This window comes from Rhinichthys klamathensis, unplaced genomic scaffold (assembly GCF_029890125.1).
Source record: "Rhinichthys klamathensis goyatoka isolate OS25496 unplaced genomic scaffold, OSU_Roscu_1.1 h1tg000033l_1, whole genome shotgun sequence".
Classification (NCBI taxonomy): Eukaryota; Metazoa; Chordata; class Actinopteri; order Cypriniformes; family Leuciscidae; genus Rhinichthys; species Rhinichthys klamathensis.
The window spans coordinates 1334940-1355758 of record NW_026606582.1 but is presented as its reverse complement, the minus strand read 5'-3'; the positions used below and the strand labels follow the sequence as shown (position 1 = coordinate 1355758).

Below are 20819 nucleotides of genomic sequence, written 5' to 3'. Positions count from 1 at the left end.
TTCATAGAACAGTGTATTCTAAATGAGGTAAGGGTGTAGAGTTACATTCAACCTATTTTAAGGCATGGAGACATTTTTTTCAAGGAAAAAATGCTTAAATATGTCATTTTGGTGATCAAAGATGAGTTTTAAGGGATACAATTAATGACTACAGGGGGACTTTAACTAAATATAACCCATAACCCCAAATGCATCCAAAATACTTATTATCCCAAATGAATATATACAGTTAGCCATAGACACTACTGGATTTAAAACCAATAGCCTTAACTCCAACAGAATACTGTATAACCAATCGACCAGGAGCCCAACTCAATATATAACTCAATATATAACACCACCTAACTCCAACTGCATACAGTATATAGCCATTGACCAAAGGGTACAAATGAGTATATAACCATTAGCCTTGGGCTAAACTGAATAATCAACAGCGTAAAACTGCAACTGAATAATTAACCAATTATATAAGAGCCCATATATAAGCCAACACCCAAAATCACAACCTATAACAATAGCAGGTCCAAATGAATTATAACCAATAAACAATGACCCAAAATTAAATATATAACCCATGACCTCAGATGTGGCAGCAATCCAACATGCACAACTCATATGGACATAGTCTTAAATCCATAAAGACACGGCTGAGACTAATATGAAACTGTAGAAACAAATAATCAGTAACCAAGCAACCCGAAACTAAACAGAGCTGGGGCCGGTTTCACAAAGCTATTTTAGACCGGTCTATAGTGTTAGACAAGTCAAAGATTTGCTCATAGGTAGTCTAATGCAAGTTAGACTGTTTCACAAAAATAAAGACTGACTTAATTTAGACCAAAACAATTAGAGGCCTTTCCCCCAGTCTAACTCAGGTCTAAGACTCTGTCACCTTGGCAACCACCAGTAACAATCAGTTACATTACAAACAGCCAAACGAAAACACAGGCGACTGTCCACCATATATTCATCACCATTTCAGTGTCTTTAAGTTTCTCTTGGGGTCCTCCTCCCGTTTTTGGATATTTCCTCTTAAATATTTCTTTTTTGGCATCTTGTACCGTGTTTTTGTATCTTTTCTGTACGTCTTTAGCGCTCCGCTCAACGGTCGGATTAACGCTGTATGTCGTAGCAATCTTTGTCCAAATTAAACATCTCTTCTCGTTACTACATTCTGTTACACTCCTCCAACACACACATATCTCCCGCTGGGGTAAACTGCACCGAGCGGTTGAATGCGCTCACTCGATCCGCCATGTTTATTGTTTTGAAAAGTGTCTTATTTACCCAGAATGCATTGCAGTGTAGTCCTACTTAAGATAGTCAGAGTCTGAAGTGCTTTGTGCAACGGCCTGATTTAGATGTCTATCTGAAGTCTGACTATCTACTATATCTAAGCCATAGTCAAAGTCGATCTTTGTGAAACCGGCCCCTGGGAAACAGGAACTAAAGGAAACAGAACAGAATGTCAAAATAAGAGTCCACACCCATAACCCCAATGAATATATAACCCATAACTCTAACTGCCCAAATGAATACATAACTAAATATCCCATTACCCCAAATGTATATTACCCGTTCCGCAAATGAAAACAAACCTAATCTTAACAAATAAAAACCTCTTGCAATTGAATACATGAACTGATTCTATGCTCAGCGTTTAGTGATGTTCAGGCACTCGCAGACAGAAGCTCTTACGCACGAGCAACACTATTCACACAACTGAAGCGCTTGCCTTGCCTCACTGTACACAGAATGTATGTTAGGTAAGAGTTTAAGTTATTGTGCAGCTGACACCGTCCAGCTGATGTCATCAACCACCCTTCACTCCCACCGCCCTGACAACCGACTTAAAGCTAGCTCACAGAAATACTCAGAGGATCTGCACATACGCCATATACTGCTCTTTTGTGTATATATACTTTATGAGACAGTGTGCTGGCCTCCCAGAAAGGCCCTTTGAGCATTTATGGTTTATATTTGAAGACTAAGCACGAGTCTCCCCTCTCTACGCCATAGATGTGTCCCCTGAAGAAGGCAGACCCAGCCATCACCGGTAGCTGGAGGACAGGAAACACTCCAAAACCAGAATATCCTCATCAAACATTTACACGGCCGTTCCCCCACAAAACAGCACATTCCCATTTCAAATCCCAGCACACATCGAACGCTCTCCATCACAAACACACCGGCTGCCAATCACGTCCACTGACACTCCTGCTCCTCTTATGACTTTAATCAATGTTTATCCCTGGTCCTCTTCCGCATTCATATTTAGAGCATGGTGGCACGACACCGAGGAATAATTCATGAGGAATGTAATTGCAGTGGCACTAATGAGGACGCGGATCCTGAGGGACTTTAATATGTAAAGTCCCCGTCAAAACTCGCACTCGGTAAAGATCACCGAATTGACGAGCGCATCAAGACTGACATTATAACAGTATTAATAACACATGACATCTACATTGATCCCAAATTGCAGGATTGTGAAAGTATAGCTTTTAAATATGTTTGATAAAGTCAGGAGTGGAGGAAACATTCGGAAAGACTTTAGTTTAGGATCCAATTCTCACTATTTATTATAACTAAGTCGCTCATTAGCATGCATTTTACTAGCATATACTGGCTGATTATTATTATTACTTATAAATCACATATTATTGCCTTATTCTGCATGACTTTATTCTACATCCCTAATCCTACCCAATACCTTAACTTAACTTCCTTATTAACTATTAATAAGCAGTAATTAGGAGTTTATTGAGGCAAAAGTCGTAGTTAATAGTGAGAATTGGACCCTAATCTAGTGACCAAACGTTCTTAATGGACATTATTAGAAATTATATAATAATGATACTGATACTTAATACATAATTAAAAGATACTGTATGTTGCATTAGGGAAGCAAAAATAGTTACATTGATCAAAAAAAAAAATACGTACAGAATTAATATTATGTTTTTTTTAATTATGTTGTTTAATAACCAATTTCATTATGTATTTCCAAAACAGTTTCAATAAATAAAGTTCTTGTAGTAAAAAAAATCTTTAAAAAAAAAATCTGTGATAATGTTTTAGGCATTTTGGCATATTTCTATAACGATAATGTTTTAGGCATTAGAGGATGAGTTTTTGCTGACTTTTTCTTCAAGTCACCTTTATTTCTATAGCGCTGTATACAGTACAGATTGTTTCAAAGCAGCTTTACAGAGATAACAGGAAAATGACATATTTTGTCAGTCGTTCAGTGTTAAACAACAATAACAATTGAAACCACTAAATTTAATTACATTATAATTTGAACAACTTTAAAAAAAAAACTATTGATTTTCAACAAATAAAGAAATTAAATTGTAAAAATTAGTTATTTTGAAATAAATATAAAATGTTTTAGACTGGACTAAAACTAGTTTCGTCTTTTTTAATAATTTTTTATTTACAGTTGAGCAACTAACAGTTTTTACAGTAGCTTTCTACTGAAAACACAGTTACTATTTAGCATTTTTCATGATCATGTATTGAGTTTGAATGAGGCAGGACACGTCCAGTTCACATATCCTGCCTGATTAATGTTCAATAAACAAACACACGTCTTGAACGGTTTATGAGTGCCGTAAGATGATGCTAACACTGCATGTGTGTGGGATGAACCGAAATCAATCACAACTGTACTTTTTAAGAGTCTTGTCCTGCTTGTTCTCCTTCGCCTCTTTGTATTGACACGTCCTCCGACACGGAGGGTCCCGCTTCAATACGCTCAGACGGAGCGGGTCAATCAGTCGATACCAGCCCTCTTCACTCAACCCCAAAATAGCTTCTGTTCTCTCCTTCACAACTATTGATGCCTATCCTATACATCTGCACACTGAAACTTTCTCTTTTCTTTGAAAATTGAACAATAAAGATCAAATGTTTATGGTTAATGGTGAAAAAAAAGCTCACCTCACACACATTGATGACACATTGCATACACAATACCTGTTAATCATCATAACAGAAAAGGAATGTAAAAAATGTTAAAGAAAAACTGTCAATTGGTTAACCGTAAGTGAAAATCTGCAAGTTAAAATATAATTTTTTATAATACTGTTATATTTCATTATTAAAAATGCATATACTGTACGCTTAGCCTGTATTACGTTTTGCTATTTATTGTATTGTTTAAATGAATAATGTTCTTAATAAGAATAACAAAACAATACAGTATGATGCTTTATAAAACTGCTGTAGCGCCCCCTACCTGTCTTTCTTGTAATTAAGTAGGACAGCGCTCCAGATTCATTAACTATATGCCTACAGATGTTGAAGTTAGGCCCCTCTGGTGTCACTAAATGAATTAATTCTCTTTTAGAAAATTAGAATAATAATCTATACTTTCCTTTTACGAAGTTACTCAGAATTAAATCTCTACGCCCCCAAACTGATGAAGTCAACAAACACTTCTGAAAGAATAACACACTGGTAAAAGTACAAAACAAATAAAGGATTTAATTGTAATAGAATGATCAAATGTTAACTGGCTCAAACAATGAGTTTCAGAATGTGAAGTGTTCCCACAATCACATTCACATTAAATGGGACACAATTTAATCCTCGAAGGACAATTTCTCAGATGCCCGACCTACTGAAATTAGTATACAGGTCCAATAGAATCAGTATATCTTAAACCAATGACCTCAATGGGATAAATGTATACAATAACTCACAAATTATACCAAATATACTCTGAATATAAACAATTACATGTTCAGTGCACTGAATAATACTAGAATGTACCAATATTTAATGCGGTGGGCCCACACACACACACACACCAGTCATTGACTCAACCCCACCCCGTTGCAGGCCTGAAACGTGGCTCGTGTTCGTGGTGGCCGGGAAACTGACAAATGGCCCCTTCACTCTCCTGAGCACAAAACAATTCAAACAAAGATACCTCAATTCCACGTGCAATGATACCGCAACTCCGGAATCCTGCAGCAGGCGTCACGCAGCTCCTCGTCCTCTCTCTCCCTCGTCAGCCGACGAAATGCACCTCCCACGCCGCCAGAGGAACCCCAAATAACGCGGGTATTTGGGGCGCTATCTGGTCCTCAAGGTCTCCCTCGTTGTGAAGGGCAACAACCAGGTTAAACAGTCTTTAGTCGGTTGTTTAACTGTCGCTGTAATCAGTTCAGATGCGCAGATATGCGCAGTGATAACTAAACGAAAACACTCGGATTCGCTCCCACACGGCAGGTTAGCCACACAAAACAAAACTATAAAAACACTGGCTACAAAGTCAAAGACGCACACACAAGCAATTCATCTTGGATCTACATTACAGTTAAAGGTTGTTTAACTTATAAAATCGTCAATCAAATCACTCTGTACCCGCAAATGCGTCTCTCTCAATCTCCGTCTCTCTCCCTCTCTCCCTCGCGCTTGTCAACAAAAACTCTCATGTCCCGAACAACCACTCACATTACACAAAACACCAGTGAGGGCGGGACTTAATTCACATAAACCAATAACTAATCAAACACCTAACTTGATGGTTAAAGCCACGTTTTCCACAAGTACACCTCTATCAAACTTGTATCTCATGCACGCGCGCTCTTAAAGGCACAAATACACGTATGATCACAAACAAAGATGAATGGTTAATTCACATTTTCTCTCTTAATTAAACAAATACAAGCTAATAAATTGAAGTAACTTATTAACAACACAGTTATAACCTACTGGGTTACATGCTCCCCCTTCTAAACATCTCATGACCCCATGAGATTACTTCTCAACACCTTAATGGTGACTTTAGGCTCAGTAGAAGGGTTTAACTGAGTACAACGAACACATTGTGCCATAGGGTGACACCACATGGTGTTACAGGGTTTCCTTTCTGAACCTTCCCCACCCTCTACATTTATGACCATCCCTCTATGAATCAGAGTTAAGGGTCTGTTAGTGGGCTGTCCCAGAGAATCATAGCTCAACTTGACTACGGGTCGTATCTCCCTTTTTGGGCGGGAATGAACTGTCTCTACTACCTCTTTAGTAGCGTTAATTCTTTCCATCTCTCCCCCTTCTAAACCAGGATCTCCCCTAGTCTCTGAACTTCGATCGGGAAACTCTCCAGGGCCTTCTTCCATGATCATCGGCTCTGCCATGTCGTCAAAAGGTCTATCCACCTCCCATCCACAGTTAACCGGTTCATCCTCCACTGTAGAGTCCTCCAGTGTAACACACTCTGGACTGTGCTGTCTCTCCACTCTATCCGAGTAGTAATAACACACGTCATCCTCTTCACTTTCAGAGGAGTTTCTCAACTCACACCCTGTCGGCACTACATTTCTTTCTCCTAATCCTCTTCTCCGTTTTCTCTCCCTAGATCTTGTCCTGGTCTCCGCCGGAGCAACAACTCTTGTAGGTTCTCCAGCATCTGTCAACCTCACATGATCCCCAACTGGCAAGAGATGGTCTCGGTGTAATGTTCTTACACTTCCCATTCCGGACTCAGGTTTCAGGCGATACACTGGTAAGTTCTCTAGCTTTTCCACCACCAGGTAAGGAACAGAATTCCACTTGTTGCAGAGTTTGTTCTTTCCAGTCAATGCCAGATTTCTTATCAGCACACGATCTCCCACAGTCAGACTCTGGTGTTTCACTCGCTTGTCGTACAACTGTTTGTTCCTTCGCTGACTTTTCTGGGCAGTTTCGGTGGCTAACTGATATGCTCTCTGTAAGTCTAATTTCATTCTTTCCACATACTGTCGATGGCTTCCTGCTCCCTTTCCATCAGGCGAAGTCCCGAAACACACATCCACTGGCAAACGAGCCTCTCTTCCGAACAGAAGATAGTAAGGGGAAAACCCAGTGGCTTCGTTCTTAGTACAGTTGTAAGCGTGTACTAAACTGTTAATGTGCTGACTCCATCGGTTCTTTTCGGCTGGATTCAGGGTACCAAGCATGGAAAGGAGCGTTCTGTTGAACCGTTCTGGCTGTGGGTCTCCTTGAGGATGATAGGGAGTCGTTCTGGACTTTCGGATTCCCAACATGCTTAGAAGCTCTTTTATGAGACCACTCTCAAAATCTCGACCCTGATCAGAATGGATGCGAGAGGGTAAGCCATAGTGAACGAAGAATTTGTCACACAGTATCTTAGCCACAGTCAGAGCTTTCTGGTCTTTGGTGGTGAACGCTTGAGCGTAGCGTGTGAAGTGGTCTGTTACGACGAGAACATTACCAATACCTTTTGAGTCCGGTTCAATTGACAGAAAGTCGATGCACACTAAGTCGAATGGCCCACTGCTGTGTATGTGATTCAGTGGGGCCACTCTCTTGGGTAACGTCTTTCTCATTACACACCGGCCACAATCCTTGACATACTGCTCTATGTATGCAGACATTCTAGGCCAATAGAAACGGTCTTTCACAAGTTCCGTAGTTTTTTCTACTCCCAAGTGACCAGAGTCGTCGTGCAATGATTGTAACACAGTAGCCCAGTACTTCTCGGGTAAGACGAGTTGTGTCTTGTCTCTACCACAGGAACTTTTGGTGACTCTGTACAGAAGTTGACTCTTTATCTTTAACTTGTCTCCCTGCCGCTGTAACAGAGCAATGGTAGCATCAGAACTCCTAGTACCAGTAAGAATCCTTCCTGACTCCACTTCTCGCTTTACTACACCAACTACCTGGTCTTCCTCTTGAGCTTTCCTCAACTCAGTAGTGCTCAACTGTTCCATTTGACTAAGCCCCAAAGCTGTGGGACAAGAGAAAGCTTCAGGAATACCCTCAGGTAACACACCCAACGGATCCACCAGTCTGGATGATGAGCTTCCACTTTCAGCAACCACTGCTAACTGACAGATGGCTCTTACTCCTGACTTGGGTATCTCCTTCCATTCAGAGCAAGCAGTTGATTCACAGGGGTAGCGAGACAATACATCCGCATCGATGTTGGCACTTCCTGGTTTGTATTGCAAGCTGAAGTTATAGGTAGCTAAGGCAGCTAACCAACGATGACCCGTCGCACTCAGCTTGGCACTTGACAACACATAGGTCAGGGGATTGTTGTCGGTCTTTACCACGAACTGGGCTCCATATAGGTAGTCGTGAAACTTATCCACTACCGCCCACTTGAGTGCCAAGAACTCTAGCTGATGTATGGGGTACCGTTGTTCTGATGCACTCAGTTTCCGGCTTGCGTAGGCCACGGGCCTCATTCCTCCAGAATGCTCCTGATTCAAAACGGCCCCCAGTCCACTCAGACTAGCGTCTACATGCAGTACATAAGGCTTGGCAGGATCCGCGAAAGCAAGTACTGGGGCATGGGTGAGACAGTAAATGATTTTATGGAACGCTGCTGTACAAGTGTCGTCCCAACGCTCTCCAAAGGGTTCCGATACTCTGAAGTAAATCTTCCCATCACTTGACTTGCTTTTTTGCCCAGATGTTGGCGGGTAACCTTTAGTGAGCTCTGTTAAAGGCCTTACAATGGCGGAGTAATCCTTTATGAACCTCCGGTAAAATCCACAAAACCCCAGGAACGACCTCAATGTCTTTAGGTCAGTGGGCCTTTTCCAGCGTGTTACGGCTTCAACCTTGGCTGGGTCTGGTGATACTCCAGCAGCTGATACAATGTGGCCCACATACCGAACTTGAGGCTGGCAGAACTGGCACTTATCTATTGACACTTTCAGGCCACATTCTCTCAGACGGTCCAGGACTTTTAACAGCCTCTCTTCGTGTTCTTCAAGGGTGCGTCCGAACACAATGATGTCATCCAGGTATACTATTACTTGGAGGAGATGCATGTCACCAACAGCTTTCTCCATGAGCCGCTGGAAGGTGGCTGGAGCTCCAGTGATCCCTTGAGGCATCCGTTCAAACTGGAAGAATCCCAGGGGACAGATAAACGCTGTCTTTTCTTTATCTTCCTCCGCCATGGCTATCTGATAGTACCCACTGCGGAGGTCCAGCACGGAAAACCATTTACTACCAGCCAAACTGTCCAAGGCATCGTCGATCCTGGGAGTAGTGTACTGATCAGGGATAGTACGAGCATTTAGAGTGCGATAATCGATGCACATTCTGATTGCCCCACTCTTCTTCCGTGCTACCACAATGGGCGATGCATACGGACTCCTTGACTCTGTAATTATTCCCGCTGCTAACAAGTCTTTGATGTGACGTCGTACATCCTCGATGTCTGCAGGAGCGATGCGTCTGGAGCGTTCGCGGAACGGTTTTGGGTCTTTCAGTCTGATGGGATGCTCCACTCCACGAGCTAATCCAACATCCCATTCTTCAACAGAAAACACATCACCTCTGGTGGCCAACTTGTGGCGCAGTCTCCGTTCCCAGGCCTCAGAAATGGACGACTCACCAAACTTAAACAAACTTGGGTCTATTGCTTGGGAGCTCTGTTCTTCAGTCCTGGCAGTGAGTGTGTCAGTTGGATATACATTGGCAATTACTGTTCCCACCGGAATGGAGATATTTTTTGATGTTACATTATGGATCATCACCTGGATGCGTTGTCCTTCTACGGCGGATGATGGTAGTACCACTGGGGTTATGAATGTTCCAGCTGGAAGACTAGCGTCCTCAGGCGTGTCCACCACAAAAATCTCTTTTCTTAACGGCTTGTCAGTCTCCAGTTTACAGACAGCACACACTTCTCCCCTCGGGGGAACTACGCAATCGCCAGGTCCTATCCATCGAACTTCTCCTTCAGGTGAATCAGGAAGAGGGTCCGGTTTTTTCGGCGGTGACAGATGGATTGCAGGGTGTCGAGTCTGGATTCTCAAAGCACGTGCAACACTGGATCCTTCTGTATCATGGCTAAGGGTCGCAAGGCGGGTGAAGAAACTGGCATTGGTACCAATAATGACTGGCAATTGGGAAGGACCCTGGGGTTCAGGACATACAAGAGCCAGGATGGACAACGGCTCCTCCACACCAGTGACAGAGGCAGGAAATGTGACATCCACGATGATATATCCCTTGTACGGGTAACTGGAAGAACTGAGGCCCCATATGGATAATCCAGTCAACGGGTGAATGGGCACATCAGGCAGATTCTTGGAATACCAGCTTTCAAACACAATCGTCACTTGTGATCCGCTGTCTAACAGTGCTTGACATACACGATCATTAAGCTTCACTTTTACAGTGGATGCCGGTCCTACTAGTCCTTTAGGAAGACGGCTGGATTCATGGATGGTGGTCTGGCTCTTTTTGGAGAAACAGGCTTGGTTTTGAGTAGTTCTATTGTCAGCCGTCTCAGGCTTTCCACCCTTTACCTGCCTCAAAGAACGAATCAGCTTCTGAATCACTTGATCAGAATTTGGTGGCGCTTGACACTTTGTGGCAATATGGCCATCTTCTCCACACTTGTAGCAGAAGTAGTCATCTCTTGTTCGGGCTGACTGGTATCTTAACGACGTGGAAACAGACTGGGATGGTTTTGGCCGCTGCTCTGGAACATGAGGTGAGTATTGAGTAGAACTGACACTCAGAACTGCCAACTGCTGCTGTAAGTGTTGGACCTGTTTCTTTAACTCTTGTACTTCTGAATCATCAGTTTTTTCAGTCTTCTTGAATGGTTTTTCTTTAGTTTCAATCACTAATGATGAAGTAGACATGGCTTTTGGCTCAACTCCCCTTATTTGGGTTCTCAATTCTTGAAGCTCGGCCTTGAGTTCCTGGATAACAGACGTGCTGGCTCTTTCCTCTTCATGGAAATGTATGGCCTTAGCTTTTGCAGACATTCTGTGGCGAGCCGATTCACTCTCCTCCGCCTCACGGATTTCCTTCAGCAGACTCAGGAAAGAAGGTGGGTGATTTTTTCTTTCTCTCAGCCTCAGTTGGAGCAACATCATGTCAGAATTCACAGCCCCTCTAATCAGCTGTTCCACTCGTACTTTATCGACCAGACTGTGAGTCAGTCCATCTCTTTCCACTACTTTGCTGAGGGTCTTCTCCATCCGTCTCAGGAATTCAGACAAGGCCTCCCCTGTTCCCTGGCGCATAAGACGAAACTTGAAGTATAAATCCTCACCAGACTCAGATGATCCAAAGGTGCTCTCCAACGCTTCCAGATACTGTGAGGCACTAGCTTCAGGATCAGAGAATCTAACAGCTCTTACAATGTCCATTGCAGGTCCCTTGAGGCTTTCCACAATTCTGCGTCGTTTTTCTTTTTCGGAGCAGTCACACTCAGTTATCAGCAGCCTGGCTTGATCAATCCAATTTTCCATATTCTCCTCACCCATGGGGGTTGGAACTACGGCTGAAAAGGTGCGCAGGCGTCGGTAGGTGTTGCTGTCACTCGAGTGCTTTACTGTCTTTTCCAGGACCTCACCCATGGCGCGTATAATTGACTCAGGGGAACTGTCGGTGGCACTGTGTGGAGAAATCAAAGCATGTACATCGCTAAGAGACTTTCCTTCTTCCATCAGGAACTTCGCAAACTTTTCTGTAAAACCTGCAGAAGCGGTGTCAGCAGCCGATGCCTTTGTCTGGATTACTATGACTGGCCATGGCTCTTTCTTGTCTCCCCGTGACACTTCAGGAGGTATGCGCTTTGGGTCGATGGCTTGTCTGCACTCACACAACACCAGCAGGTAATGTGAAGTGGGTCCTTCTCTCGTGTCCCTTACACGAACTCTCCCTAGAGCTTTTACAGCTTCCATCGCCTCTTCAATTTCGGCCACTTCGGTGTGAACGGGTACGTTTAACAGCATTAAAGCATGAGTCTCTTCAATGCTAGCATCTTTGCACCAGTTGGCCAACTCTGCTTGGAGACTGGGGTCTTTTGATAGAGCCATGATGACACTTTATGCACTTTTCAGTTAATTATGATGTAATTACAGGGGTGTGTTGAGCTTAATTCCTCTTTTTCTTCTTTCAGCATCAACTATTGTGTGACTCACAGAGGGAGATCCCGGACGAGCCCCCACTTTATGTAGCGCCCCCTACCTGTCTTTCTTGTAATTAAGTAGGACAGCGCTCCAGATTCATTAACTATATGCCTACAGATGTTGAAGTTAGGCCCCTCTGGTGTCACTAAATGAATTAATTCTCTTTTAGAAAATTAGAATAATAATCTATACTTTCCTTTTACGAAGTTACTCAGAATTAAATCTCTACGCCCCCAAACTGATGAAGTCAACAAACACTTCTGAAAGAATAACACACTGGTAAAAGTACAAAACAAATAAAGGATTTAATTGTAATAGAATGATCAAATGTTAACTGGCTCAAACAATGAGTTTCAGAATGTGAAGTGTTCCCACAATCACATTCACATTAAATGGGACACAATTTAATCCTCGAAGGACAATTTCTCAGATGCCCGACCTACTGAAATTAGTATACAGGTCCAATAGAATCAGTATATCTTAAACCAATGACCTCAATGGGATAAATGTATACAATAACTCACAAATTATACCAAATATACTCTGAATATAAACAATTACATGTTCAGTGCACTGAATAATACTAGAATGTACCAATATTTAATGCGGTGGGCCCACACACACACACACACCAGTCATTGACTCAACCCCACCCCGTTGCAGGCCTGAAACGTGGCTCGTGTTCGTGGTGGCCGGGAAACTGACAAATGGCCCCTTCACTCTCCTGAGCACAAAACAATTCAAACAAAGATACCTCAATTCCACGTGCAATGATACCGCAACTCCGGAATCCTGCAGCAGGCGTCACGCAGCTCCTCGTCCTCTCTCTCCCTCGTCAGCCGACGAAATGCACCTCCCACGCCGCCAGAGGAACCCCAAATAACGCGGGTATTTGGGGCGCTATCTGGTCCTCAAGGTCTCCCTCGTTGTGAAGGGCAACAACCAGGTTAAACAGTCTTTAGTCGGTTGTTTAACTGTCGCTGTAATCAGTTCAGATGCGCAGATATGCGCAGTGATAACTAAACGAAAACACTCGGATTCGCTCCCACACGGCAGGTTAGCCACACAAAACAAAACTATAAAAACACTGGCTACAAAGTCAAAGACGCACACACAAGCAATTCATCTTGGATCTACATTACAGTTAAAGGTTGTTTAACTTATAAAATCGTCAATCAAATCACTCTGTACCCGCAAATGCGTCTCTCTCAATCTCCGTCTCTCTCCCTCTCTCCCTCGCGCTTGTCAACAAAAACTCTCATGTCCCGAACAACCACTCACATTACACAAAACACCAGTGAGGGCGGGACTTAATTCACATAAACCAATAACTAATCAAACACCTAACTTGATGGTTAAAGCCACGTTTTCCACAAGTACACCTCTATCAAACTTGTATCTCATGCACGCGCGCTCTTAAAGGCACAAATACACGTATGATCACAAACAAAGATGAATGGTTAATTCACATTTTCTCTCTTAATTAAACAAATACAAGCTAATAAATTGAAGTAACTTATTAACAACACAGTTATAACCTACTGGGTTACACTGCCATTTCGTAATTAAAAAAAAAAAAACATTCTTTTTTTTTTCTATATAATTTCACTGTAAAATATTGTAAAAAATTAACTTTATAGAGAAAAAAAAATGAAGTACCGTATTTTTATTAAATTTTTTTTTTGGTTGAAAATGTATATTTTAACAAGACATCTTTTTTTATGGTAAAATGTAGATTAAAAAATATGTTTTTAAAAATATGAAGAAATACAGTTACCAAAATACCATCATGTAATGCCTGAAATATCATTACTGTATTTTACAGTAAATTCTGGCAACAACAGCAACAGTAACGGTTTTTACTAAAACATTTCACATTTTTTGATGTTTACAAAGGTACAAAATTCAAGAAGGTCAGGCAAATCAGAACTTAATACATTTCCTGAATGACTACTAATAAACCTTGAGCAAAAGCTGATTTTTCATGTGATAAATATAAATTTACATTTCTCCTCCCTGAAAACGACACACACAGAGAGCCCTGCTCTCTCATCTCAGGTGTGGATACTGTTGCATTTTAATAATAAAAGGTGAATAGACTGAATTACTCTAGTTATTATAGAGTTTTTACATATCAATGCACGTCCATTGTGTGTTGTGAACAAAGCATCTGATTTAAATTCCGAGGTCTAAAGGAAGTTAAATAGAAAAGAAATCGCTGCTTCTCAAGACATCAACGCTTCACGGATGCCACTATTATGCAATACTGAAGAACAGAGAGCTGTGTCTGATGTGCATCATACATCTATAAACACGTTATGCACTGTGGATTCATTGCACACTTACTTTATATAGTCAGCTGCACGTTATTGTGCATAAGAGCCACATACTTATACTGTAATAATACTTCTAGAAGAATGTAATGCATTACCACACATGGACAACACCAAGTGCTAAATATTGTGATGCAGTGCACTTGAAAAATTGTATTATGAATAATCATAATATCTATAAGATACCTTTATAATGCATTGTGTTGTGTATACATGCTTCATAGAAACATCACTCAATGACCCTTCAGGACTTACGCACAATTATGATTTGTTATAATAGCCTAAGCACGAGCTGATTATTTTGCAATCAAACGATGCACGCATACAACAAATAAAACACTAAATAATGAACTTTATAAACGCAGAGCCTTGCAAACACATTACTACGAGGACATTTAAAAAAGACTGTCAACTAATTGACAATATGCAATATGAAAAAATGCTGATACAGCCCTCAAATTTTCAGCCATCGCATTTGAGTCTTTTGATTCCCAGAAGCATCGCGTGCATTCCTGACAGAGGCACGCGCGTCACTCACCTGCACGACACGGTGATCTCAACTTTAGTGGCGGGGATCACTCCCGCGAGCGGCTCGAAATCCGCGAGACTCGCCATATTCACCAACCCGCTCATCACTGTGGACATGGTGCTGCTGGGGGAGTGCTAGGGAAAGACACTGCGAGCATCCTTCACTCCGTGGATCTGGAGTGGGTGCGTGTGTAAGGGAGTCACACCGCTTCACACGCGACGTCACAGGCGCGCGGTCAGTCCACGCGCGAGAGAATTCCTGCCAGTCACGCGCACCAGCAAGATGCGTGAACCATCCGCTCAAATAGTACAATCATCAGCGCGTATACTGTGTATTCACTGAACTATCGATAGATATATCAATTTTTATCACATCTATAGGCTTTTAGAACGTTAAAAAATAAACTTCTCATTCTAGTTTGGCACATAAACATTACATTTCACACAATAAATATTGAAATGGTTCATTATTGCACTCTTTTTTCTTATCATAGTTTTAAATATTTACGCCTGGCCTAAATTCATATTTTAATGATGTTAAATAGTGATGACATATAGCCTATACTGTATAATGACAGGTCAACAGACTGAATAGCCCTACTCTAGTTATTATATAGTGTTTTTACATATCAATGCACCACGTCTATTGTGTGCTTGGAACAAAGGATCCGATTTAAATTCCGAGGTCTAAAGGAAGTGAAATAGAAAAAAAATTGTGAAAAACGCTTCATGGATGCCATTATGCAATACTGAAGAACAGAGAGCTGTCTGATGTGCATCATACATGTAGGCTATAACACTTTATGCACTGTGGATTCATAGCATATACATTATTAAACTGTATTTGCTACTGTAGTGTACATGGTTACAACGGGGCTAAAGGCACACCTTAAAAAAAGTGCTTTTCATTACTCACATAGTGTATGATTGCAGAAAAAACTTCATTTTTTTGGAACATTGATGGAGAAACAGATTTTGTGTGAAAAAAAAATGTTTGTTTAAAATGTTTGTTTAAAAATCGTATAAATGTATGAGGTGGCAAAGTTGGCCGTTTACCCCACACACAGGGGAAATGTCTCAGCCTACAAATGTAACCATGGTTCCCTGAGAGGGGAACGAGACGCTGCGTCCCATCGGATGCTTTGGGGAACACCCTCAGCGTGACTTCGACTGAAGCATGTGTGCAACTAGTCCGATGTTGATTGGTGCTTCGTCACCTTGTGACGTGTGCCGGCGTAAGGCGGAAGCCGGTAACATAACAGCATCAGCTTTTGATAGGCTGAAGCAAGCAGCTCTCGGGCATGCAGGAAGTATGGCAAGAGGACGCAGAACGGGTTCCCTCGAAAGGGAATGTCTCAGGTTACGCATGAACCATGGTTCCCTGAGAGGGGAACAAGCACCAGCTGACGCTTTGGGGAACGAAATACCCACATCACCATGCTGACAAATGCCTGTCCTGGTTTGAAGCTGTCCAGGCACAAGTCAGGACAAAAGAACCTGGGACCCAGGTGCAGCCTATAAAACCTTATAAATGTGTGTGGGGAGGACTACCCCGCTACATCACAAACTTCCTGCAAGGATGCCCCTGACAACAATGCTCTGGTAGAAGCAACGCTTATACTGGAATGTGCCCTGACTTGAAGAGGTGAAGGCAGACCGCGCACCTCATAAGCCATAAAAATAGCTTCCACAATCTACCTGCTGATTGTCTGTTTAGTGGCCGTGCACCAGTGCTTAATTTGTTCTGGAAAATGTCCAATATTGGATTTTTGCATTGCGGCATTGTTTTTAAACGATCCGGCATAAACAAGTGTATTACATGTTGATGGTGTGTGCACACTGGCATGAAGCAAACGTTTTCAGTTCAGTTCTCGTGCTTGAGCGTAAAGCTCAGCTTCCATAGGAATTAATTGAAAACGCTCGCTTTGGCGCCAGGGTACACGCATCGTGAGAGACAGAGCGAGCACGGGTTAAAGCAAATCTATTTGAAGGTTATGTTTTGCTATTGGCCCTCAGCAAATATATTTTTTATCAGCTTTCCTAAGTTCAAAATCACTATCACTCGTGCTTACTGCTTATTGTTTTGCACGCAGTAAAGCGAAACATTTGGAGAGTAGCATCATGTTTAGAGAGAGTGTAGCCTACCTGATGAACTATTCTAATATACATTTATTAGAAGATCTTATCGCCAAAATGTCAAAAAGACAGTCAAGCATTTTTCAATTTTTCATATCCACGAATAAAGCTGGTAGTGTTTCTGATCAAAAGAGATCCCGAAGATGGAACTGCTAATAATAATCAGGATAGCCGGAGACACGAGCAACGGGAGTTAGATCAGTCAGAATCAGAAATCGATGTAGTGGAAAGGGCAATGACATTGTCTGTGAGAGAATATCACTGATTAACTGAAAGATTTTTGGTCTCAACGTAGCTATATACGTGACAGAATAATACACAAGGCTGTAGTTAGGCCTTGCAGAAACTTGTGAAGGATTCTCTTACAGTTGTGCCGTCCCTATTTAGTGACGTCATTGTATGTTCCGGGAAACCTTAAGTTGTATGGTCAGTGTCGGTCACAGTGCCATTTAATTGCTGTTTTTGATCATTGGTGGGTACCTTAGCCCCCTGGGGTCGGCTATCGCGCCGGCGCGATAGGCAGACTTTTTTTCTTATCAGTGCAAAAGAGACTCAAAATACTCTGTTGATTTTAATCTTACATGTAAGTGTTATACATCAGTCGATCCTGTTTAGTGTATATTATTTTTCTGTATACTCACAATAAAAACAAAGTGTTGTGCTTTTTGTCAAATGAAGAAAAATAAACATGATGCGAGTTTTGCCTTCTCTCTGTCAGTGCAGTCCATTCTGAAACGCGTCCGAAAAATTAACTCTAACTCTGCAAATACTTGTCACACAGGCACGAGAGATTTTTCTTTATGAAGCTTGAATTCTCTTCTTTTCAATGAAGTAATTTATATAAAAAACAAATATTCTCAGTTTATGTAATCTGTATGAAAAGAGAGTGCTGTCAGAATTTTTTTCCCCAGCTCATTACACTTCATTACGCGTTAATCTGACACGCCCACGGAGAACGCGCGCTATTCAAACGCAAATGTAGAGGAAAGCCATGACAACGCCCACATCAGCCGTTCCACCGCGGCGGTAAAATGTGGGGTGTATTTGCTACCTTTTACCGCTAAGAGGCGCTACAATCATAGACTCTGAAAAGTGTTCGTTTATTCTCTCTAATGCGTAATCTGCTGCTCATTCAGAGCGATTGAAAGCTGGTAGCAGATGAATTCAACAAGTGAAACGTAGTTAAAATAATTCATTACCACAATACTGAAATTAGGCTGAAATACTGAAATGAAATTGAATAAATAATGAAAACATAAAACATTGCAATAAAAACATTTAGGCTACATCAATGAAGCTTTACAAAAGCATAAGACTTTAACTCTAACAGCGTACAAACGGTGGCTCAGTGATCAACGCATCAACACGAGCTTCAGGGAGCTTCAATCGACCCGAGATCGAATCTCAATGTGGCATACATGTTGTTAACCGATGTTGGCCAACAGCGTTTATATTTTACCTTCTTGATGCTTAAATAGCTAACTGTTTATAACTGTTTACTTATTTAAAGTCAAGAGTTTTGTTTAATTATCATTACAACATAAATTTGCTACATTCCAGTAGAACCGCAGCCGCTGCACAAAGGACACAAACTGATGAAGGAAGATTGTCAGCCGATTGCATCAGAAAATGAAAATGAAGAAGCTCGTCTTTAGTCTGCTAAATTATTGTGTAATGTAAAAGAACACTAAAATTACTTAAGTTTGAAACCAAGTTCGAACATTTCAAGGTTTAAATAAAGTGTTTTTTTTTATTTAAAACAGGGTTGCATCGGGTTTAGAGTTTATTTCTTTTGCGATGCAAAATAAGAAACACTAGGCTAATATTATTCTTGCGACATTTTAAATTTGTATTGCCAAATAAATGACATTAAACAATTAAAACAGTAGGCCTACAAAACGAAAATTGTCCAAAGCAACATAATTAAATTAAAACATGCGTTTTTCTTTGCCTCTCTCGCGCTGAATCTCTTTTTAACAAGTTTATTTAGTCTCCCTCGCTCTCCATATGAAAGAGGAACATTAACACCTAGGCCTATTGTCCTGCGCGCACAGCACTGAACTGTCCCCCAACCCCCCACAGGCTATCGGAGTCTGAGGCTGATTTAACACAAAGAGAAGTCGTAATTCACACTTAAATCGCTATTCTAGACAGTGTTGATAATGAAGGAATTAAATGATTTAAGTTACATGTAGCCTAGTGAATTTTCTGTCATAAAAGTTTATTACTAAATATTTCATTATTTCAATAATTGATGAAATAAAACTGGTTTGGGCCAGCTTTTTCCAAGCAAAACTAAATATAATCTGAAAAAACGCATGTTCATTTGTTGTCATGAACAAAATGTTCAACTTAATATTAAATTCTACAGGGATCTTTGGATCCTTTCAACCAGGCATGCAATTTGTGAATTAAGTTTTTATTATTTTTTTTATTATTCAAATAAATATCGAACCACGGTGCTTCGTGGTAATGCTGCTAAATTAAATAACATGTAGGCCTATAGAATAATTATGAACTTAAATGAAACAATATCGCAACATTTCGACAAATACATTATTTGATCTGTTTTTACATTTTAATTCAGGGCGATTTAGCCTGCTACATTTCATTAGAGCGAGATTTTCACCCTTGTCATTTTCTCATTGGGAAGCGCTTACATAGGCTACATGTTTGAGTAGATCCTCTGTACCTCTCGTTTTCATATGGATTACATAATCAGATAACATTTATTAGCCTGAATATTTAGACATTTAAAGGCATTAGACAGAGCCGATTTCTTATAGTGACTGAGCTGAAGTGGCTTTCGGTTCATTTTTGTGACGCGCAGTTCCCGGAGACAGAGACGACAGATAAACTTTTGTCGTTAGCAAAAGTTCGAATAAAACCCGATTTTAGAAAAATGCATAGGGTCACTCGGCGTGGTCTGCCAAAACACTTAATTATAAACTTCAATATTTCATTCAAAATAATCTCAAAACGCTTTGTGAAATTTTGAAAAGCCGTGCATGCATTAAGGCCACTTGAACTATGGACAACTGAAACGCTGGTTTTGATTTTATTGTTTATCGTTGTTTAAACGTGCTTGTTCTGTTGCATATCTCTATTTTATATTTGATATGGTCTATTGGTGAAGTAGCCTATAGCATTGATTACTGTGGAGGGAGGGGTGTGGGGATTCAAATAATTCAGCAGAAGCAGGGATGTTTAGACCAGAAGGAAATCCCCGTCCCCCTGGCAAATCACACTTTACTTAAAACCATGTTTTTAAAAACTCTAGGTTGTAGGGAATCAAAAAAATAATAATAATAGGCCTAATAAAATATATATATATATATATTGGCTATATATATAAAATTACTTTTTTTACAGAACTGCTTTTGAAATTACGATTGGCCTCATACGATTGGTACAGATGCAAAGTCGTTCTGTTGGATACTATTGTTCCTTAGTGTAAAATGGAAATGCATGGTAATTTTATTTTATAAATATAAGCAAAAAACTGTATGGTGTACCAGAGTTTTAGAGCTACACAAATCTCTCTACATTAATAAATATAAAATTTACAATAGACCATGTTTGTTCGGGATTTGAACCCGTGTCATCTTGATGATCGAACCGTAAGTTCTACCGCTCTGCTATGAATTTTCTCACTGAGAAATGCCCAAACGTTTGTTTGTCATGAGCGAGAAAACGTTTTGTCGTTAGCCTGTGAGTGTAGGCCTACTTTAGCCTACATGAATAAAAGTAGACCTTTTACAGTTTTAAAAGATGATATCTTATCTGTATGACCAACAATTACGCAGTAAGTTCTTTTAGCTGTTATGAGAAAAATAAATTCAAATGAACGCGCCGCCGCGTTTGTCAAACTCTAATTCAACATGCCAGAATAAAGCCAGATTTTAGAATAATG

The 20819-nt window shown here is 40.9% G+C and overlaps 1 protein-coding gene across 1 annotated transcript in view; it reads right to left on the bottom strand.

Annotated features, from left to right (window-relative positions):
- cpne8 (copine VIII) overlaps nt 1-15005 on the bottom strand; it is a 92657-nt gene extending 77652 nt beyond the window's left edge. The window contains exon 1 of the mRNA XM_056245725.1: nt 14781-15005. Within this exon, the coding sequence (XP_056101700.1) occupies nt 14781-14887 (107 nt within the window). The 5' untranslated portion in view covers nt 14888-15005. The remainder of the gene's footprint in view (nt 1-14780) is intronic.
- Between the last annotated feature and the right edge of the window lie 5814 nt (nt 15006-20819).